The sequence below is a fragment of the Balaenoptera physalus genome (genome assembly GCF_965194825.1).
Source record: "Balaenoptera physalus genome assembly, chromosome: 15".
Taxonomy (NCBI): Eukaryota; Metazoa; Chordata; class Mammalia; order Artiodactyla; family Balaenopteridae; genus Balaenoptera; species Balaenoptera physalus.
Window position 1 is genome coordinate 50,926,624 of NC_138894.1, and position 24,285 is coordinate 50,950,908.

At 39.7% G+C, this 24,285-nt stretch overlaps 2 protein-coding genes across 7 annotated transcripts in view; one reads left to right on the forward strand and one right to left on the reverse strand.

The window, feature by feature from the left end:
• LOC309643539 (uncharacterized protein) overlaps positions 1-24,285 on the reverse strand; it is a 412,666-nt gene that overhangs the window by 157,853 nt on the left and 230,528 nt on the right. The window lies entirely within an intron of this gene.
• EFEMP1 (EGF containing fibulin extracellular matrix protein 1) overlaps positions 17,369-24,285 on the forward strand; it is a 68,808-nt gene continuing 61,891 nt past the window's right edge. Inside the window, exons 1-5 of one of the 4 annotated variants that reach the window (XM_082426290.1) lie at positions 17,371-17,630; positions 18,406-18,446; positions 18,879-18,966; positions 23,496-23,544; positions 23,709-24,110. In XM_082426290.1, the coding sequence (XP_082282416.1) occupies positions 18,886-18,966; positions 23,496-23,544; positions 23,709-24,110 (532 nt within the window). In that variant the 5' untranslated portion in view covers positions 17,371-17,630; positions 18,406-18,446; positions 18,879-18,885. Of the gene's footprint in view, positions 17,695-18,405; positions 18,447-18,878; positions 18,967-23,495; positions 23,545-23,708; positions 24,111-24,285 lie in introns of all 4 variants that reach the window. The other 3 variants (XM_082426289.1, XM_082426287.1, XM_082426288.1) reach the window with 3 other exon arrangements.

Sequence of the window (24,285 nt, forward strand, 5' to 3'; positions counted from 1 at the left end):
ACAGAGAAATTAAAACCTTTACAGACAAGCAAAAGCTAAGAGAATTCAGCACCACCAAACCAGCTTTACAACAAATGCTAAAGGAAATTCTCTAGGCAGGAAACACGAGAGAAGGAAAAGACTTACAATAACAAACCCAAAACAATTAAGAAAATGGTAATAGGAACACACATATCAATAACTACCTTAAATGTAAATGGATTAAATGCTCCAACCAAAAGACATAGACTGGCTGAATGGGTACAAAAACAAGACCCAGATCTATGCTGCCTACAAGAGACCCACTTCAGACCTAGGGACACATACAGACTGAAAGTGAGGGGATGAAAAAAGATATTCCATGAAAATGGAAATCAAAAGAAAGCTGGAGTAGCAATTCTCATATCAGACAAAAATAGACTTTAAAACAAAGACTATTACATGAGACAAAGAAGGACCCTGCATAATGATCAAGGGATCAATCCAAGAAGAAGATATAACAATTGTAAATATTTATGTACCCAACATAGGAGCACCTTAATACATAAGGCAAATGATAACAGCCATAAAAGGGGAAATTGAGAGTAAGACAATCATAGCAGGGGACTTTAACACCCCACTTTCACCAATGGACAGATCATCCAAAATAAAAGTAAACAAGGAAAAAAAGCCTTAAATGGTACATTAAACAAGATAGACTTAATATATGTAAGACATTCCATCTAAAAACAACAGAGTGCACTTTATTCTCAAGTGCTCATGGGACATTCTCCAGGATAGATCATATCTTGGGTCACAAATCAAGCCTTGGTAAATTTAAGAAAATTGAAATCATATCACGTATCTTTTCCGACCGCAACACTATGAGACTAGATATCAATTACAGGAAAAAATCTGTAAAAGACACAAACACATGAGGCTAAACAATACACTACTAAATAACCAAGAGATCACTGAAGAAATCAAAGCGGAAATCAAAAAATACCTAGAAACAAATGACAATGAAAACACGACAACCCAAAACCTATGGGATGAAGCAAAAGCAGTTCTATGATGGAAGTTTATAGCAATCCAAACCTACCTCAAGAAACAAGAAACATCTCAAATAAACAACTTAACCTTACACCTAAAACAATTAAGGAAAGAAGAACAAAAAACCCAAAGTTAGCAGAATGAAAGTAATCATACAGGTCAGATGTGAAATAAATGAAAAAGAAGTGAATGAAACAACAGCAAAGATCAATAAACTTAAAGCTGGTTCTTTGAGAAAATAAACAAAATTCATAAACCATTAGCCAGACTCATCAAGAAAAAAAGGGAGAAGATCCCAATCAATAGAATTAGAAATGAAAAAGGAGAAGTTACAACTGACACTGCAGAAATACAAAGGATCATGAGAGATTACTACAAGCAACTCTATGCCAATAAAATGGACAACCTGGAAGAAATGGACAAATTCTTAGAAAAGCACAACCTTCCGGGACTGAACCATGAAGAAATAGAAAATATAAACAGACCAATCACAAGCACTGAAATCGAGACTGTGATTAAAAATCTTCTAACAAACAAAAGCCCAGGACCAGATGTCTTCACAGGCAAATTCTGTCAAACATTTAGAGAAGAGCTAACACCTATCCTTCTCAAACTCTTCCAAAATACAGCAGAGGGAGGAATACTCCCAAACTCATTCTACGAGGCCACCATCACCCTGATACCAAAACCAGACAAAGATGTCACTAAAAAAGAAAACTACAGGCCAATATCACTGATGATCATAGATGCAAAAACCCTCAACAAAATACTAGCAAACAGAATCCAACAGCACATTAAAAGTATCATACACCATGATCAAGTGGGGTTTATCCCAGGAATGAAAGGATTCTTCAATATATGCAAATCAATGTGATAAACCATATTAACAAATTGAAGGAGAAAAACCATATGATCCTCTCAATAGATGCAGAAAAAGCTTTCGACAAAATTCAACACCCATTTATGATAAAAACCCTCAGAAAGTAGGCAGAGAGGGATAGTGAAGGCTATATATGACAAACCCACAGCCAACATCATTTTCAATGGTGAAAAACTGAAACCATTTCCTCTAAGATCAGGAAGAAGACAAGGTTGTCTACTCTCAACACTATTATTCAGCATACTTTTGGAAGTTTTAGCCACGGCAGTCAGAGAAGAAAAAGAAATTCAAGGACTCCAAGTTGGAAAAGAAGAAGTAAAACTGTCACTGTTTGCAGATGACATGATACTGTACATAGACTATCCTAAATATGCTACCAGAAAACTATTATAACTAATCAATGAATTTGGTAAAGCAGCTGGATACAAAATTAATGCACAGAAATCCCTTGCATTCCTATACAGTAATGATGAAAAATCTGAAAGAGAAATTAAGGAAACACTCCCATTTACCACTGCAACAAAAAGAATAAAATACCTAGGAATAAACCTACCTAAGGAGACAAAAGACCTGTATGCAGAAAACTATAAGACACTGATGAAAGAAATTTAAGATGATACAGATGGAGAGATATACCATGTTCTTGGATTGGAAGAATCAACATTGTGAAAATGACTATACTACCCAAAGCAATCTACAGATTCAATGCAATCCCTATCAAACTACCAATGGCATTTTTCACATAACTAGAACAAAAAATTTCACAATTTGTATGGAAACACAAAAGACCCCGAATAGTCAAAGCAATCTTGAGAAAGAAAAACGGAGCTGGAGGAATCAGGGTCCCAGACTTCAGACTATACTGCAAAGCTACAGTAATCACGACAGTATGGTACTGGCACAAAAACAGAAATATAGATCAATGGAACAGGAGAGAAAGCCCAGAGATAAACCCATGCACATATAGTCACTCTATCTTTGATAAAGGAGGCAAGAATATACAGTGAAGGAAAGACAGCCTCTTCAATAAGTGGTACTAGGAAAACTGGACAGCTACATGTAGATGAATGAAATTAGAACACTCCCTAACACCATACACAAAAATAAACTCAAAATGGATTAAAGACCTAAATGTAAGGCCTGACACTGTAAAACTCTTAGAGGAAAACATAGGTGGAACACTCTATGACATAAATCACAGCAAGATCCTTTGTGACCCACCTCCTAGAGAAACGGAAATAAAAGCAAAAATAAACAAATGGGACCTAATGAAACTTAAAAGCTTTTGCACAGCAAAGGAAAACTTATACAAGACGAAAAGACAACCCTCAGAATGGGAAATATTTGCAAATGAAGCAACTGACGAAGGATTAATCTCCAAAATTTACAAGCAGCTCATGCAACTCAATATCAAAGAAACAAACAACCCAACCAAAAATGGGCAGAAGACCTAAATAGCCATTTTTCCAAAGAAGATATATAGGTTGCTAACAAACACATGAAAGGATGCTCAACATCACTAATCATTAGAGAATCGCAAATCAAAACTACAATGAGGTATCACCTCACACCTGTCAGAATGGCCATCATCAAGAAATCTACAAACAATAAATGTTGGAGAGGGTGTGGAGAAAAGTTAACCCTCTTGCACTGTTGGTGGGACTGTAAATTGATACAGCCACTATGGAGAACAGCATGGAGGTTCCTTAAAAATTAAAAATAGAACTACCATATGACCCAGCAATTCCACTACTGAGCATATACCCTGAGAAAACCATAATTCAAAAAGAGTCATTTACCACAGTGTTCATTGCAGCACTGTTTACAGTAGCCAGGACATGGAAGCAACCTAAGTGTCCATCAACAGATGAATGGATAAAGAAGATATGGCACCTATATACAATGGAACATTATTCAGCCAGAAGAAGAAACGAAATTGAGTTATTTGTAGTGAGGTGGATGGACCTAGAGTCTGTCATACAGAGTGAAGTAAGTTAGAAAGAGAAAAACAAATACTGTATGCTGATACATATATATGGAATCCAAAAAAAAAAAAAGTGATTCTGAAGAACCTAGGGGTAGGACAGGAATAAAGATGCAGAAGTAGAGAACGGACTTGAGACACAGGGAGGGGGAAGGTTAAGCTGGGACAAAGTAAGAGAGTGGCATGGACATATATACACTACCAAATGTAAAATAGATTGCTAGTGGGAAGCAGCCGCATAGCTCAGCGAGATCAGCTACGTGCTTTATGACCACCTAGAGGGGTGGGATAGGGAGTGTGGGAGGGAGACACAAGAGGGAGGAGATATGGGGATATATGTATATGTAGAGCGGATTCACTTTTTCATAAAGCCGAAACTAACACACCATTGTAAAGCAATTATACTCCAGTAAAGGTGTTAAAAAAAAAATCTATCTGGTCTATTGTGTCATTTAAAGCTTTTGTTTCCTTATTAATTTTCTGTCTGGATGATCTGTCCATTGGTGTTAGTGAGGTGTTAAACTCCCCCACTGTTATTGTGTTACTGTCAATTTCCTCATATATAGCTGTTAACATTTGCCTTATGTATTGAGATGCTCTTATGTTCGGTGCATATATATTTATAATTGTTATATCTTCTTCATGGTTTGATCCCTTGATCATTACGTAGTGTCCTTCCTTGTTTCTTGTAACATTCTTTATTTTAAAGTCTATTTTATCTGATATGAGTATTGCTACTCCAGTTTTCCTTTGATTTCCATTTGCATGGAATATCTTTTTTCATCTCCTCACTTTCAGTCTGTATGTGTCACAAGGTCTGAAGTGGGTCTCTTGTAGACAGCATAGATCTGGGTCTTGTTTTTGTATCCATTCAGCGAGCCAATGTCTTTTGGTTGGAGCATTTAATCCATTCACATTTAATGTAATTATTGATATATATGTTTCTATTACCATTTTCGTAATTGTTTTGGGTTTGTTTTTGTAGGTCCTTTTCTTCTCTTGTGTTTCCTACTTAGAGAAGTTCCTTTAGCATCTGTTGTAGAGCTGGTTTGGTGGTGCTGAATTCTTTTAGCTTTTGCTTGTCTGTAAAGCTTTTGACTTCTCCAGAGAAATCTGAATGAGATCCTTGATGGGTAGAGTAATCTTGGTTGTAGGTTCTTCCCTTTCATCCCTTTAAATATATTGTGCCACTCCCTTCTGCCTTGTAGAGTTTCTGCTGAGAAATCAGCTGTTAACCTTATGGGAGTTCCCTTGTATGTTATTTGTCGTTTTTCCCTTGTTGCTTTTAATAATTTTTCTTTGTTTTTAATTTTTGTCAATTTGATTACTATATGTCTTGGTGTGTTTCTCCTTGGGTTTATCCTGCCTGGGACTCTGCGCTTCCGGACTTGGATGGCTATTTCCTTTCCCATGTTAGGGAAGTTTTTGACTATAATCTCTTCAAATATTTTCTTGGGCCCTTTCTCTCTCTCTTCTCCTTCTGGGACCCCTATAATGCAAATGATGGTGCATTTAATGTTGTCCCAGTGGTCTCTTAGGCTCTCTTCATTTATTTTCCCTCTTTTTTCTTTATTCTGTTCCTCAGCAGTGATTTCCACCATTCTGTCTTCCAGGTCACTTATCTGTTCTTCTGCCTCAGTTATTCTGCTATTGATTCCTTCTAGTGTATTTTTCATTGCAGTTATTGTATTGTTCATCTCTGTTTGTTTGTTCTTTAATTCTTCTAGGTCTCTGTTAAATATTTCTTGCATCTTCTCAATCTTTGCCTCCATTTTTCTTCCGAGGTCCTGGATCATCTACGCTATCATTATTCCAAATTCTTTTTCTGGGTGATTGTCTATCTCCACTTCATTTACTTGTTTTTCTGAGGTTTTTTCTTATTCCTTCATCTGGCACATAGACCTCTGCCTTTTCATTTTGTCTATTTTTCTGTTAATGTGGTTTTTGTTCCACAGGCTGCAGGATTGTAGCTCTTCTTGCTTCTTCTGTTTGCCCTCTGGTCTCCTTAAGGTCTTTCTGATCCATCAGGTTTTTTAAAAAAGTAAGATATCTCAACAAAGTCTATATATGATATTATCATAATTGAGGGTTAAAAAAAGCCAGATTTTCAATTAACCAAAATACAGCATGATTATCATCCAGGAAATTATGGTAGTTCAATTCAGTAATGACTAGAACCTAGGGCTAGAGATTTTTCATAGAGAAAATCAAAGCTTTCATAGAGAAAATCAAAATTTTCATAGAGAAAATCAAAAGCTTTATGAAACATTACAAAATATGAAGAAATGTTTAAAATATAAATGTTAAGAAAGATAATAAAACAATATACAAAATCTTGTATATATATTATGTACATGTTCCAAAATAACAATGTTGTCTACATTTGCATATATCCTGAGAATAAATATTGGAGAAAGAGAGAAATCAAGACAGAGCGAGGGAGCATATAGAAAAGTCTGGAAAGAAATACAACCAAATGTTAACAGTAATTGTCTCTTAGAGTGATAATATTTAAGTTATTTTTGTTATGGGTGATTTTAATTTACATCTTTATATTTTCCTATTTTTATAAAATGTCTTCATTGAGCAAATATTACTTCTAAAATCAGAAAAAAAGAAATACTGTTGTCAAAAAGAGTCATTAGGAAGAAGGAAGCTACAGAATGTTTAGAAACATAATAAATTCATTTTTAAATGTTAGAAAACTACTGAAAATAAGCTTCTAATTAAGGGTGTAATTTTAAAACCTATTGTCATACTCCTTTAATATACTTTAATATACTTCAGAAGAAAAATAAATGCTATTTTGTCTAAAATATAGCTGATTCATGCATTATTTTTAAATTGCTAGTTATTAGTTAACTCCAACCAATAATTTCTGAAAGTTTGAAAGAAGACAAAGTGATAGAAACTCAGCATGTGTACACAGCAGAACCCCATTTCCTTCACTGATTGGATAGTTCCTCAGAGAAAAGAGAAAAGAACTCCTCAATATAGCAAAACTTATATCCAAACTAAGTCTTCACACACAGAGAAGGAAAATAATAACCAGATATACATAGAATTTGCCAGGTATTTAAACCAGCCATCTGGAGATTCAAGACTAAGAGTAGGCTTTATTTTCATGTATCTGAATGTGATCAATTGAATCATGATCCATTTTGCATCACACCTTCTCTCCAAGCCAAGCATTCAATAAAAAGATGAGGATGACAGCAAAGATGACACTAGTGTCTTTACTGTTCATTCCACAAATGTCTGATGAGTATCTACCAAGTGCAAGGCTATCTTCATTTCTTCAGCAGTATGAAGATAAGACTATCAATTTCAGCTCCCAGGTAGATGGGAGCTGGGCTTTAGCATGGACTAGGGACAGTGTCCTGGGAGCTTACAGTAGGGGCAGATATGAGGGTCACTTGACCAAGGTCTGCAGAGCATAGTGTTAAGCAGAAATAATACGAAAGCCAAAATCAAAGTCAGGCTGACCAAGTGAATTGTCAGTCCAAAGGAGGGTGTAGGCTGGGAGGAGGACTCCTACTAGGAGTCAATAGGTAGAAACCAAAACAGAGAAGAGGATTCATAGGCTAGGGACAGGTGGAGAAATTTCCTGAGGCACAGTGCATTCTGCATATAGCTTCATAGACCATGTTCTGCAATGTGGCCTGGAAGAGAGGTGGACAAACACAATCCCTGCCTTCAAGAAAATCACAGCTTGGCCGAAGATATAAGATCCATTTCATTCTGCACACTTACATGTCAGCTCCACCCAGCAGCTCCCTAAGCCTTGAAACATGCCTCAGTCAAACACTCACTTTGTGTTGTATGAATGGATGATGATAATGAAGATTATGTCAAAGAGACAAAGGAGGATGTAGATAAAGAGACAGGGCAGGGAAGTGGAATGCTCCAAAGACAAGGTGTCAAGACACCTGGTTCTAGTCTTTGGCTCTACTACTAACAAGGGTTAAGTTGGACAAGTCATCTAAGCTCCAAGTTTCATGAAGGAATTGGAGCAGATAAGATCCCTTTTTTCTTCTTTTTCCTTTTCTCTATAAAATGAACTCATCTTTCTTAAATCAGATTGGAAATTTCTTCCTGATCCTGCCATTCTTCCAAATGTATTGAATAAATTCAAATATTTTATAACTCTTGGCCCTTTTAAAAATTAACTGCAATTGAAGCATCTGCTTGAACAGAGTTATTTAGGAAAAAAAAAAACAAAACACTTAAATCTAAGCAGTATCCTTGCAATATCTCCCCTGTGGATATGTAAACTTTTAACCTCTTACCTTGAATAGAGTTTCCACATTTGCCCTATTTAATTAATGATAAAAGTCAGATATGTCATTCCTTATACTTTATCCGTTAGCAGCATACTGTAAATTCCAAACAGAAAGACTGTTTTTCCCTTTCCACATTCTATAGTGATAAAGAAGTTACTGCTAGTTTATCAAAATAATTTATGCCTTAAAATTCCTCTAAGGGCAGAGAGAAAATAATAATGTCCATTCCATTTTAGGCTTTGGTCTCAGCAGTTCCATTGGTATAGGATATGACATACTAAGGAGAAAAAAATCATACATCAGTTTTAGTAATGTTATTACACATTTTTTTAAAAAATTCTAAATTTCAACATATACAATGTCTTTGATTTTGTTTGAACCACTGCTCCCTAAAAAATTAATTTAAATTTTTTCAAAGAGATTTTAAAACCCGTTTTGTTATCTATAATCGGTATCAAGATACAAGATTAAGTATTCACAAAAGGACAGATAAGGAGGATTTTCTATTTTAATAAAAAATTCACAACGGGAAGGAAAAAATAATTCAAATAAGGTAAAACAAAATTGGAAAGTAGAACACAGAAAATTCTAAAAGTCAACAAAATATTATGGAAAGATTCCAAACTGGCAAAAGTGGGAGAGTGATGATCCATTTCGTTAAATTACATATTGAAATAAAATTACTAATTTTCAGGGGATATTATTTCTAGTTTCATGCTCCACAATGCAATCATCTTGAAACCCCATCGGCCTTGATTAGCCAAATGAAGTTTCCAGAAAAGCTAATTTTGAAAAAAGGGAGGAAGGAACTTGTTGCTGAAAACAAAATAAAGCTTCACATCTGTGTCCGCATCTGAAGTTGTTCTGTAAGATCTGATAACTTGTTAGAAAGCAACTTTTTTTTTTTTCAAGACAGTGGATTTACATCATACATTTTATCTCTCCAAGGAAATTCTAATTACTGGTTCCAATCATTTCTGATTGATTTGCTTTTTATTCATCCAAGGTATTCTCTGCTCTATGATGAAATCAAGCCTTCAATAAAATTCCAAAAATTTGAGAACAATTTACAAGCTCCAGATGACTGAAAGTTTTCTCATGTCCGTTTGGCATTCAGAAGGAGAGTTTCACCAAATATATTCTGAAGAAGAATACATCTGGCACTCACTAAAACAAAGAACTCACCAGTGACATACTTGAGGCAAATTAATATCACATAAATGCAAAGTTGCCAATATTCTTTGAAGCCAAAGCTGCAATCCAACCTCCATGTATTTCAATGAGTCTCCTTCTAGCACAGGCCATCAGCCACATAGGTTAGTGTTTGGGGGTGTTTTAGCAATCAATTTACTAAACACATTATCTTCTGTGTAGAAGTTTATAATGGTGTGTGTGTGTGTGTGTGTGTGTGTATTAGAAAAGACTGAGCATGTGCTGAAAGCCCACTTAAATTCATTTTTTCTCTTGGCCTGATGCTGACTCCAATTCAGTAACAAAAGATAAGATAAAAATCAAAGAATTTTAGCACTAAAAAGACTATTAGAAACTATCTCTTCCAAGGACTTGTTTTAATAATGGCAAGTATATCAGAAATCCTTATGTGTATTTACCACAAGAATATTTTCTTGGATAATAATGGTAAACTTAGCTATTCAGAACTATTGAATTTTTAAGCATCAGTATGAAAGCAGCCCAAGAAAATAAATAATTTAATCAACATTATTCTTGCAAGACTATGTTACAGGGGCTATCAGTAGTCAGTGATCAAATTTTATCATGTCACTAAGAAATCTAGTATTTAACAAATGAACTCTTTTTATGAAAGGCAAAGACTTATACAGCTAAATATGGCTCAAGCATTGGCTTCTCTTTCAACAGATTCATAAGGGGATATACTTTCATAAACCAACTGGACCCAAATATTGCCTGATTTGGCTACATGGCCAAAAACTGTAGGCTATTTCTGCTATTCATGTCTTGGTCTCTAGGACACCAGGGTTACCCAAGGTTGGGCATAGTTAGCCAACACCTTAATCAGCTGCTCTTAGAACTGAGCCACACTGATAGGACATCTTTGATTTGGATGTACAGTCAAAAGCAGACGGAGACTTAAAGCACGTGCAGGCACTTCCCTGGTGGCGCAGTGGTTAAGAATCGCCTCCCAATGTAGGGGACATGGGTTTCAGCCCTGGTCCAGGAAGATCCCACATGCCACGGAGCAAATAAGTCCATGCACCACAACTACTGAGCCTGCACTCTAGAGCTTGAGAGCCACAACTACTGAGCCCACATGCCACAACTACTGAAGCCCACGCACCTAGAGCCCATGCTCCGCAACAAGAGAAGCCACCGCAATGAGAAGCCCACGCACCACAACGAAGAGTCACCCCTGCTCGCTGCAACTAGAGAAAGCCCGCGCACAGCAACAAAAACCAAACACAGCCAATAAATAAATAAATAAATAAAAGGAATTTAAAAAAATAAATCACGATGCGTAGTCATCGACATCTGTGAATCTCTTCTGAAATTGTCATTCTCCCCCCACCAAACAGATCTTCAAATCTTTAAAATCTCAGATTCCCGTGGGTTCACAGCAATTTAGCAAGGTGAATTTATTGCAATCTCCAGTTGCAGTCCACTCAATCCACACGTCCAGTTTGAATCTCTGTAGTTGTACCACATTAAAGAATCATCCATGTTTCTGTTCTATCCCTGCAATCCTAGATATTCAGGTGGTGGTGGGGAGGGAGTAACATAGAGGAAACTTTAGAGCAGGCGTTCTTGCTACCAGACAGCTTGCTTTAGAACCCCTACTTTGCTGCTCACTACCTATATGACCAGGGCAAGGTACTAAACTGCTCTGTCTCAATTTCCCTTTTAGTAAAATAGGCATAATAATAGTGCTGTTGAATTAACACATGTAGCGCTTGCTTCAGTTCCTGACATAGTGTAAGTACTACATACATGTTAGTTATTACTATTTATTACCAGTAAGGAAGTATAATTTTATAAGCCACTTGAAATTCAAAAAATTAGGTATCTCAGAGCAATTTATTCAAAAAATACCATTGTCTTAGGACGCTGCTCAGGGTGGGGTCACAGATTTCCATGACCCAGTCATCAAACTGCAGTAAACTATGTGTCCAGACCCTGATTCCTCTAAATAGCCCATAAACTAGAGAGAGTTACACACAAAAACATGAAGCAAATTTTAGCCTTAATAACCTCTTTTATTCTATCATGCAATTAATCCGACTACCTGATTTAAGATAAGTCACTGTGATCAATAATAACAACAGCAGCAATAGCTATGTGCAAAGAACTGTACTAAGGGTTTTATGTGCATTTTCTTATTTAATACTCATAAAAATTCTATGAGATAGGAATTATCATTATCCCCATTTCATATGTGAGGAAACTGAGGCCCAAAAAGGGTTAAGTAACTTTCCCAAGTTCACACAGTCAGTGAGTGGCACAGCAGGACTTGAACCCAGGCTCTCCAGATCCAAGCCCTATACTACACTAACCCCTCATTGGGGGTTATCTTAGGGTATGTCCATCATTCCTGAACCAATCACTGTGTCTATAGATTTGATGTTGATTGGCAGAGACTGAGTCACATGCTCACCAAAAAGTCACAGGAAAAATAAGCTCCATACAAATTGTATGAAGTGGAAGTACTCAAGGCCAAACCGTGGTGTCTGGATTCAAAGATAGTAAGAATAAGCAGGCAAAGGATACAGCAGTCCCCAATTATCCATGGTTTTGCTTCCCACAGTTTCAGTCACCCAAGGTGAACCACGGTCTGAACATATATGGAAAATTCCAGAAATAAACAACTCATAAGTGTTAAATTGCTGTGCCATTCTGAGTATCATGATAAAATCTTGAGTCATCCTGCTCCATCCCACCAGGGGTCCCCAACCATTGACATCATCTGCCTACATCCAATCATAGACATCAACATGGTTCGATGATCCAGGATCACCAGAAGCAGATGATTCTCCTTCTGACTTATTGTCAGAATGTCAATAGTAGCCTAACACTAAGTCACAATGCCTATTGTCATTCACGTCACTTCATCTCATCATGTGAGCATTTTATCACCTTACATCATCACAAGAAGAAGGGTGAATACAGTACAATAAGATATTTTGAGAGAGAGACTACATTCATATAACTTTTATTATAGTATATTGTTATAATTGTTCTATTTTATTATTAGTTATTATTGTTAATCTCTTACTGTGCCTAATTTATAAATTAAACTTTATCATAGATATGTATGTATAAGAAAAAACATAGTATATATAGGGTTCAGTACTATCCATAATTTCAGCATCCACCGGGGTCCTTGGAACATACACCCCGTGAATAAGAGGACGACTATATAAATGAAATAAGAGCTCAGGGTGGATGCCCCAGCTCCTGGCCTGCCGTGTAGCTCACAGAGACAAACCTAAATCTAGAAGTCCTCACAGCCCATGTAGAATGGGCGGTCTCCCAGTCAGAGAAACCTGGAATCGCAGGCTCAGTGCTCTTCATATCCTCAGGCTCATCGGCACACAGAAACAACGTAAACCACTACAGAAGACGATAATTCTGCCACATCACCACACCTAATAGCCAGGTTCTGGACTTTGACATTCTTGTTTTACTGACACTGGGCCATTTCTCCTTATTTTTTGGACTTAGGAGTTTTTCCTTTGTGTACACTTAGGGGCATTCTATGGGCAAAACTGGTCATGGCCTACCACTATAAGGGAATAGATGACGAACAGGCAAAAGCAATGTGACAAATACAGGAAAGTAGAATGTGATAACAACAGGCAAGTATCAATACAATATAATAACTACAAATAAATGTTGTTACCCAGGTCAATGTGTGTGCAGAACTGACTCAAAGAAGTTGAGCAACTGCCATGGTTCCCCAGCTAGAGCATGGCAAAAGTCAAGGCAAGAACTCCTGAGTCCTGTCCTATTTTCTTTCTACCACACCTTTTCTGTACACTTTTTTTTTTTTTTTTTGGCTGTACCGCACAGCTTTCGGGGATCTTAGTTCTTCCACCAGGGATCAAACCTGGGCCCCGGCAATGAAAGCAACAAGTCCTAACCACTGGACCACCAAGGAATTCCCTTCTCTATACCTTTAAGTTTGCCTAGGACTGAGGGCTTTCCCAGGACACACAACTTTCAGTGCAAAAACTGGAAAAGCCCTGGGCAAACTGGGATGAGTTGATCACCCCGCCATTTATCCCTACATAATTGTTCCATCTTCACTGCTTTCTTACTGAATTCATTTTTTTCACAGATTTCACTTTCCAGTTGCCCACACCCAATAAAACATTATTAACCAGGTTTTAACCGCAAGACTTGTGGCTCCATGACTCAGTTAATTAAAGACCCTTGTGGGTCCTTGAGACTTCTAATTATTTTCAGGGATTTTTTAAAAAAGGGAAATAGTAAAGAAAACATAATAATATAAGTTTTTCTTTGTGACACATATAATAGCTGGCAAACTGGGAAATAGAGGGCTCCCTTATAAAAGTTGATCACTGGTTATTTTACAAATGCTGTGAAGAGAAGCAGAGTTGCCTTCCTGAGGCAGTGACTATTAAAGGAAGATCTCAAGTCTTAAATCTTTGAAAATCACAAACACACACACAAAGGTAAGGGGATGGAGGGGGACCCAGAAGCTGATCCAAGCAGAAGTGGTTGGAATGCTCAGCTTGCCCCAGGACAGAAAGCCTGGGAATCTCTCCCAAGAGCCTCTCCCAAGAATCAGCCAAGGCCTGCCACTCTGGGGTGCAGGACACAGGTACAACACATCACAAGAGCCAGAGCCCCCGGAGTAGGAGGCTTCCTCATGCTAGCAGCAAGACATTTTCTGCTCCAAGTAACTGAACACCTGACTCAAACTGGCTTGAGCCATAAGGAAATACATTACACCTCACAAAACTGGGGTGCAGAGGCAGGACAGAGTTCGCTTTTGGCTGATTTGGAAGCTCAACGATCAGGGCCACATTATGACTTTCATTGTCCCTGGGCACTTTTGCCTTCATGGGCCCCTTTCTCCATACAAAAATTATATTTTACAACTGCAATGGTATAAGGACAAATATAATCCAGACTGGATGATATTTATTTTTACCTTCTGACTTTAAAAATTAAACCTTTGTGGAGAACCCCTAAAAGTATCATGAGTTCTAGGGTCACTCGGCCCTCTGAACAATCCCTCAAGATCCAGGTTCTCTCCATGTGATTGGCCATGCGTAGCATGTATCACCTTTATGCTCAGGCTGGCTTCCCCCCAGGCTGTAATACGGCCGCCGGTGGCAACTGAGGCAAAGGGCTCCACTGTTCTCCTCCACTGTGAGCTCGGAAAGCCTTTTACCTAGGAAAGAAATCCTTCCTTTCAGTTCTGATTGGTCAAAGTGGGACAATGGGCTACCCTGAAACAATAGCCAGAAAATGCCATTGCTGATTTCATTACCTGAGACTAGTCAGGAGATACCCTATTGTAAGGAATACCTAAATAATCCTGGGTTATGTTAGGATGGAGGAACGGTCTACTATAGCCCATCATATTATATATTGTAATACCTAAGAACAATCATTCACATGTATTTGATATTTGATTGATGAGTTTCTTTCTCAATCCCCACAACCTTAAGTAGAGTGTGTTATCCTACCCATTTTACAGAAGCAGAAACTGAGGTTTATAGAGCTTACAAGATTTGCCCAAGGTAAGATTCTGTAAATAGTACATAAAGAGGACAAAACATAAAACAACAAAAAAAGTTAGACTTCATCAAAATTTAAAATGTTTGCTCTCAGAAGACAGCATTAAGAAAATGAAGAGGCAAAGCAAAGACTGGGAGAAAATATTCAAAAAATATATATCTGATGAAGAACTCGCAGGGAGACTATATTTTTTTTAAAAACAACTCTTACCACTAATAAGACAAAAAACCAAAAAGAAAGAAATGGATGAAAGATTTGAATGGGCTCTTCACAAGAGAAGACATAATGATGGATGATAAGCACATAAAAATGTTCAATATCATTAGATATCAGAGAAACGTAAAATAAAACCACAGTGAGATGCCACTTACACACCTGCCATAATGGCTAACTTATAAATTCCTGACAATATCACATAGAATTTCACATATTGCTGGTAAGAATGTAAAATGGTACAGTCACTTTGGGAAACATTTTGGCACTTTCTTATAAAGTTAAACATACCCATACCATATGACCCAGAGGTCCAACTCCTAAGTATTTACCTAAAAGAAAGGAAAACATATGTCCACACAAAGATTTCTACATAAATGTCCATGACAGCTTTATTCATAAACAATCCAAATATCCATCAACAGGTGAACAGATAAACAAACCAGGGTATATCCACACAATGGAATACTAGTCATCAATAAAAAGGAATGAACATCTGATACACCTAACAACAAGGATGCATCTCAAAGGCATGCTGAATGAAGGAAGACAGACACAAAGAAGTCCATACTCTAGGATTCCATTTATATGAACTTCTGCTGAGAAACGGCTGCAGGGGACCGAGAGTATAAGCAAGGAGACCAATTAGGAGGCTGTAGTAATTAGCGTGGAAGGTGGTGGTGGCTCAGGCCACCGTGGTCATGAACGAAGTGATGAGAAGTGGTTCAGTTCTGGATACAGTTTGAAGATGGAGCCAACAGAGTTTTCTGAAGAATTGAATGCAGGGTGTGTGAGAAAAACAGAAATCAAGGATGACTCTGTGATCTTGGATCTGAGCAAACAGAAAGATGAAATTGCTCTTCACTGAGATGGTGAAGCAGGTGGGTATAGCAGGTTGGGAGAGAGGGTGAGAATCAGCAGACCCGTTCAGTTTGAAATATCCATTAGGTGTACAGCTGAAGATAGCAAGTCAGTAGTTGGATGTACAGGAAGAGTTCCAGGCTGAGAATAGAAATTTGGGAGTTTTAACTCACTTTTTCTGGGGAAAGGGCTGAAGACAGGTAAAAAGAATTCAAAAAGTAGAAGAAAATGTCTATCTTTTACTGTACAAAAGCAAAGATCCAACTTTTTAAAGTCTGGAGGTCATTAATGATTGGGAAAACAAACATTTGAATTTTGGTACCAAAATCTTCAGTACTGTTAGCAAAACCCCATGTACTAAAGTAAGGTTCAGGCTCGTGAAGCTCCTCTGATCATGTCCAATATTGTGTGGCTTGCAGCCAAACTGGCAGGGTTGGCGACCCATTGCATACCCCAGAGATATGGAGAGAGGCTTCCACCTGGCAGCCTCTCTCTCTTGCCCTCCCTACCATCTCCCTGTCCCTCCTTTGGTCTGCAGGGAAGGGGAAGGAGCTGCTGAGATCAGAGTGAGTACCTTCAGCTTGCATATTGTCTCATTTGTCTTGTTCATGAAACCGTATTTGCTTCAGAAGGCATGACTGCCTTGGAGGCAAACTCTTAATCTGACTTTAGAGTTAGAGCTTTCAAAGATAACTGCAATCTGTGTGGTAAGATTTGAAGAAGCCAGAAAAAAAATTTTTTTTTTCTCTCCAGATTCCTGAAATTCCACCATTAGTGTGAAAGGTGAGAGTGAAATGTCCAAAGTTGAATGACCAGTACTGGGGACTCCCACAAGGGAACCAGGGGAGAGAAGAAAAGCAGTAGATGAGACAAGGGGCCCATAAAAAAGGGGGGTTTTAGAGACCAGAAAACAACCCAAGGTCACGATCTTGTGAGTGTGAGTTCTACCTGGCCCATCCCCAAGCCCTCGTACATAGTAAGTCACAGATACTGGTGGAATGAATGAATTCTCTTTTTTCTACCTTTGAGAAAGCAGGCACTTCCCCACCCTTCAAAAAAAAAAAAAAGTATCTTAAAGAAAAGGCGAAAGAACCAGTTCTACGAATGGAGTTAATTTACTCTCCTAGGATTCACCTATTGGGGAAAAAAAAAAAAAAAAAAATAATAATAATAATAATAATAAGCAATTTCTCAGGACGCTCACAACAAGCTCTACTAGGAGAGCCTTTTTCCACTCCGCGGCGCACGAGAAATTGCCCGGGAGGCTGGAGCATCACCAAGGCCGATTCAAACCCCAAACGTCACATGCCAAACGTGCCATCTTCTGCCTGGAGTCCCGGCGCGTCTGGGAACGAAGAGTGAGGGGCTGGCAGGGGAGGGCAGGCGGGTGGTGGAGAGCCCCTGTAGGAGGGGGCGCAGACCCAGCTGCGCAGAGCGCACTCCCGCCCGGTTTGCAGCCCTCGGCTCAGCCCTTTTGCGCCTCCCTCAGCTCTCTCCTCCGCCCCCCTTCGCCCTCCCCTTTCCCTCCTTTTCTCCTCCTCCTCCTGCCGCCGCCGCGGCCGCTGCCAGACCTCGCCAGTTCAGACCCACGGGGCTGCCCTCCCCTGCTCTCTCCCCTCGCTGCCCGGGCCCGGAGCGCAGCGCGGCCGCGCAGGTAGGAGCCCCGAAGCGGGGGTCACACCAGCGCGCCCAGTGCCCGCGGGGCCGCGCGCCGAGGATTAAGTGGGGTGACCTGAGGGGTGCAGTGGACCTGAGAACTGCCCCACACTGTGCAGGATCTCTCAGGCAGAGAGGGAGGTGGAGGTGTGTGGTCTAGGAATGCGATCTGTCAGCATGTGCGAGTACGGGGTGACATCTGTTTGGATGGGCATGTGTGTGCGTGCCGACAATCAGCCGACAGGGCTTTGCCCATAAACAAGGTTTTGAAAGTTTCAGGGGGCCAGAGATTTAAGCCGCACCTGGATTCCACGGGAGCTGGTTAGAAACTGGAGCGCTGAGCAGCTCCCCGGGGACGGCCGCCTGATAACATACAGTTGAGAAAGGGGACCTCGCCTCCCTGGGGGTGCCTGGCCGGCTGCCCTGAAATTGGTACTTCGGGCCGCTGTGTGGTTGCCCAGTTCCGGCCCTAGGCAGCCCCGATCCTGAAGGTAGCATTTCGGGGGCCGAGGGACTGATAAGGCACGAGGGCATGAGACGCTTTGGGCTGCTCCTCTACACAACCTCGGGGTTTTAAACAAAGCTGCGCAAAGAGAACGCCTGGAAATGCCACTTTGAGAGTTTGCGCTGGGGAATGTAAGAAGGAGCTCTGAAGGGCAGGTATTCTATCCTAGGGGAGGAGATTGCTCCACGAGTTTTGTTCTGGTGTTTTGTTTAAAAAAAAAAAAAAGAAGAAGAAGTTTGAAGCCAAAGTAATTCATATTTGTTCACAGGTTTTTCTGCTGAGCTGTGCAAGGAACTTAACTAGCTGGAGGTGAGCTTATAGGGAAAGCCTTAACGTTCAAGGGAATATGAGATTTGCTGCCCCACTTCAACCCTCGGGAAAAAATGAACCGTCTCCTTTGAAATTAATGACACTGTACTCTTTCTCTTTCACTCCCTTTCTCGAGCCTGTTGTGTAGGTGCAGTATAAAATGCACGCTGTATATCTTTTGTATATATTTCAGCGAAGCCGGACAGAGTAAAGTGAAATGTAATTCTGCAGCCGTTTTACAGTCTTTGGTGCCTCGTTTGGCCAAGGGAAGGTTGAGGAGGGGGAGGGGACATGAGAAAGTAAATTGGAAGTTGGGTATGATGGAGCCTCAGCCTCCTCCGCCTTCCCTATCTTGCTTGTTACTTTACAGTTGAAGTTTTATTTCCCCGGCAGCAGATACTAAGCATCGGTTTGTGCTGTGTTTTCTTTGAGATTCACGATGGTGAAAGCCCTTTTCCTAATTATGCTGACTCTGGCGTTGGTCAAGTCACAGGACACCGAAGAAACCATCACGTACACGGTAAGGGGTGATGGAATTTGAGATAAGTGCGGTTCATAGGGATTCTGTGGCACAAGGGAGACTTTATCCACTCCTGCCAGTCTATGTGGGCTGTTCGCTGTGGCGGATAATAAACGTTAGCAAGTTTCATGTTTAAGATTCGTTGTAAATTGCCTGTCCTTTCAAAACTTCACTTAGTGTAACGAGGTGGATGGACCTAGAGTCTGTCATACGGAGTGAAGTAAGTCAGAAAGAGAAAAACAAATACCGTATGCTAACACACATATACGGGATCTGAAAAACGGTACTGATGAACCTGGTGGCAGCGCAGGAATAAAGACTCAGACGTAGAGAATGGACTTGGTCGGGGCGGGAGGAGCGGGGGGGGGGGGGGCGGGGGGGAGGGGGAGGAGCTGGGGCGAAGTGAGAGAGTAGCATTGACATATATACACTACGAAATGTAAAATGGATGGCTAGTGGGAAGCTGCCGCATAGCACAGGGAGATCAGCTGGATGCTTTGTGATCACCTAGAGGGGTGGGATAGGGAGGGTGGGAGGGAGGTCCAAGAGGGAGGGGATATGAGGATATATGTATACATATAGCTGACTCACTTTGTTGTACAGCAGAAACCAACACTGTGAAGCAATTATACTCCAATAAAGATATTAAAAATACAACAACAAAAGTTCTTTTAGATCACCATTTGAGACAGGGACCAAAATGCAAGGATTTGTGCAAGGCCAAAAAGGGAAACCCCTTTAAAACAAAACCCAAAGTAAGCTACATGTTTCTGACACATTAAACAAATTAATGGGTATAAGTAATTGGAAAACCTGAATTCCTATATACATGCAGATGAAACCAAAACTCAAGGAGTAAGACAAGTCAAATAGGAATGTTAAATATCACAAAAGCCCATCACCTCATTTGTGCCTGTGACTTATGTTCTCATGTAAGTGGACTTCCTTGACTTCATAAAGGCTATTATTCATTTACAGTATAACTGATAACTCATATAAATGCCATTCAGATAGACTTTACGCGTTACCAGGATGTGATATTTGGTAAAATGGTTTTAAAATGCATTTTATGAAATTTGGTTTTGCATTTTCTAATTAGCATATCTGATATTTCCAAATAATTTTGATTATTAGTTAATTGTATGGCTATAACCAACATTTAATAAAATATTGAATATATCATCTAACCCCTCCCACTGCCAGGAATGGATATGGTGAGAACAGAGGGCAGTGCTTACCTCACTTCTGGTGAGTTTGTTTGCACCTCTGTTTTGTGTTTTCTAGTCTTTAATCAGTGTTGTGAGGCAAATGACATTTGTCCTGGATCGGAATATGAAAAACATATTTTTCTGCTTGCTCCCAATTTAAAATTAAGTAATCTTACTCAAAAGAATGTGAAAAATTTTTGAAAATAAAACTCTTAAAAGTGAGCTAATGTCAATTACTGATAATAAACATTATCTCACTTTTTTGATATTATCCCTAGAATGTTAGTATTCATCTAGCAAATATTCCTTGTTGTTTAGATCAGATATAAATCAAATGGGGTTTAATATAAATATTTTGTTAACTTAATGGTAAATGTAGTTGCTTCCTCTGCTGAAGATAAATAAAGCAAGATAAATGAATACATGTGTTGTTTATCTTCAAATGAAATTGTTTTGTTATTCAGGCTAAACTTACTACCTTCTTAGGGAGCTAAAATTAAATTAGCTACCCACTTTTATATTCATCTAATAAAAGATTTTATTGCTTTTACAATTGCTTATCTTGTACCCCCTTCCCATTGCTAATCACCTAAATCTTACTCATCTTTAGCAGAGAAAGTTCCCTGTGGATTAAACACTGTAGTTTTAAGACCACTAACTAGGGTTCATCATATAACAGGTTTCCCAAATATGACACCCTTTTTGTGCTAAGATTAGAGCTATTCTCTTTTGAATTGTGTATGCCTATTAGTTCATGGCTAAAGGACAAAATGTAGCTATATTTTTAGTAATTCCACTGTGGAGACACTGTCTCCTTTCATCCTCACAGCAAAGTATGAGGTAAGTGACATCCTCTTCCTTCTGCTGATAGTGGAACTGAAGATCAGAGAGGTATCTAACTTGCTAAAGACTACACAGCCAGTAAGTGGTGAAACTAAATTCACTCTAGGCTTGTTTAATAGTAGATCCATATTGAATGTACTGGAACTGAAGACCTAAAACAAACTGCAAGTCTTCTCTATTTAGCATACAGATTTATTCAAGTGCACTGTCATTTTGCCTGGCTTGAAAGATACTTTTCAGAAGGATGGGTTCATATCCACAAGATAGCCTCATATTCTTTCATGTTAAAGATAGGGTCCATTCAGTTATTCACTCATCAAGTATCTGCTGTGTGCCTAAGCAATGCTCATCACTATCAAAAGAATTTAAGTTTACTTGCTTACTAAAAAAATTCAGACCTTAACCTTAGGGAATTTATCCTGGGAAAATACTTTTGAAAAGTACAAAGTATTATACAGATTATACATGTTGCTAAAGAAATACAAAAGCAAGGAGGTAATTAATGTTCATACTGGCATATTGAAGGAGGTAAACTCTGTGTTCTTGAAGGAAGTGATGACTTTGGATTATTCTAGAAAGGCTGAAGAGGCAACTGAATCGGAAAAAGTGGCATAATCAAAGGCTAGAAGTGAAAACAGCCAAGTCAAGTCCAGGAGGTGACAACAAGCTAGGTAGTGGGGAGAACCTAGAGATGGCAATAGTGGGAGATGAGAGGTCTACAGGCCACTGTGAGCTCTTAGATGGAGGGGCAACGTAACCAAGAGAGCAAAGAAAGATTGTCATGGAGGCTTGTGTGCAGCATGTAGAGATATGGAGACCACTTAAGGAGACTTGCCTACTCATGAGGCCAGGAAGGCTTACACCAACGTGGGAGAGATAGAAGTGGAAACAAAGTCAGCAGAGCTTGAAGGAAAATAATTGGAAAAGTTGATGTTAAAGTTGTAATCCTGGGTGCTAAGAAAGGTGGTAGTGCCTTGGACAGTGTTGGGGAAACTAGAAAGAATTAGTCTGGGAGATAAAGTGAGTTTAGTTTTCACCCTGTTAAGTCTCAGAAATCAGTAAAATACCTAAACTCATCTCTCTGTCTCCATTCAGCTATATAAGTAAATTTACTATTTACTTACTTGGCTCTTACAAAAGAATTTAAGTTTATTTATTTGTTTACTTTTGCTCAATCCTTCCTGAAGCCTCTTCCTCAAATCTGCATCTGATCAGATGTTTTCTTGAGCTTAAAATTTCTTCAGAGGCCTCATCACTTATACCAGCGTTTCTCAAGAAGTAGCCCATAGATGACTTGTATCAGAATCACCTGAGATGCCTGTTAGGAATTCAGATTCCAGGCCCCCAACCAAACCTACAGAATCAGAACCTTTGGTTGGGCCCAGGAATCTGCATTTTAACAAGCACCAGAATGAATCTTAAGCATAATGGAGCTTAAGATTCACTGACCTTTAAGGTAGAATTCAGTTTCCGTCTATCCCAAAGAAAGGCTTCCCAGGTTTGGCCCTGCCTACCTCTCTAACCTCGCTCCACCCACCCAGGAATACTTGCAGCTCATTCCTTCTTTAACAACTTTGCGCCTTTGCTTACGTGGTCCCTCATCCTAGACTCCCCATATCTCCCTGGAAAAAAGTCCTGTAAGGCCCAATTCACTTGTAACTTTGCCCATAAAGCCTTCCCTTCCACCCTGTCATGTCCACCCACAGCCCTGGGTAGGGTCCATCATTCCTTCCACGGGCAGACTTGTGTCACGACACCTGACATCTTGCTCCAACTTATCTACCTGTCTGTCTCCTCTTCAGGCCTGTGAGCTGCTTGAGAACAGGAACAAGGTATTAATCATCTTTGCTTTCCCAGGGACTAGGATGGTGCCTGGTGTGAGAAGGTACTTGACAGATGGTTCCTTCAGTGAGTGAACTAGAGAGGACCCATAGGAGCTAAAGCTAGGAGGCAGGCCATGGTGTGAGAAGGAGGCTCAGGACTCGACTGAATAGGAATGATAAGGAAAGCCAGGTCTGGAATGCTCTAAGAGGATTTGGAGAGAGAGAGGAAATTGTCAAGGGCTGAAAAAAAGAACTCAGCTGAATTTTTTTTTTTTTTTTTTTTTTTTTTGGTAAAATTTACAGTGTGGAAGAAGGGGCAAATAAAGCAAAAAAGCAGTCAGAGAGATTGCAGAATATTAGTATTGGGACAGAGAGAAAGGAATTCCAAGAAGATGGTTATGGGCAACTGGACCCAACGCAAATACAACAAAAGAGTTGAGACAGCTGGTGATTGAGAAGGGATCCCTGAAGCGGTCCAGTGCACAGATGTGTCTTTTTTAAAAAGCTACAGAATGGTAAACTACCCATCTCATCATTTATCTAGGACTCTAGCACAAAGATTGTTGCCATAAGTATGAAGCTTTTAGAGTGACTTCTCAGAGAATGGATACTCAATTAACTGTCTCCTGGCCCCATCTTGATGTTTTCTTCACAGCAATGCACAGATGGATATGAGTGGGATCCTATAAGACAGCAGTGCAAAGGTGAGCCAACTTTCAAAGACTTCCCATCTGAACATAGCTCTCTGTATCCCTCTCATATGTCCTTCATGTCCTGCCTGTATTATACCCAAAAGGCATAAGCATATATTTACATGTTGAGTTTCCTCTCTAAGAAGATTCCTGACTTATTTTATTACTGACCACAGATATTGATGAATGTGACATTGTCCCAGACGCTTGCAAAGGTGGAATGAAATGCGTCAACCACTATGGAGGATACCTCTGCCTTCCTAAAACAGCCCAGATTATTGTCAACAATGAACAACCGCAGCAAGAAACACCATCAGCTGAAGGTGCGGGTGCAGCTACAAATGCAGCTGTGCCCTCTAGTACAGGCACTGGGGGTGTAGCAGCCAGTGGCATGGCAGCCAGTGGAGCGGTGCCTGGGGGTGGTTTTGTCGCCAGTGCTGCTGCTGAAGTGCAGACTGGCCGAAATAACTTTGTCATCCGGCGGAACCCAGCTGACCCTCAGCGCATTCCCTCCAACCCTTCTCACCGGATCCAGTGTGCAACAGGCTATGAGCAGAGTGAGCATAACGTGTGCCAAGGTAAGCATGACTTTCTGTGCTAATGAGAAAGTTCTTGCCCAGGTGCACCTGTGGTGAGGATGACAACAGCTCATATTTACTGAGAGCTTCCCACTCGCCAGACTTTGTGCTAAGTGCTTTGCCTGCATTATCATATTCAATCATCACAATAGTCCTAAAAGGTAGTTGCTGCCAG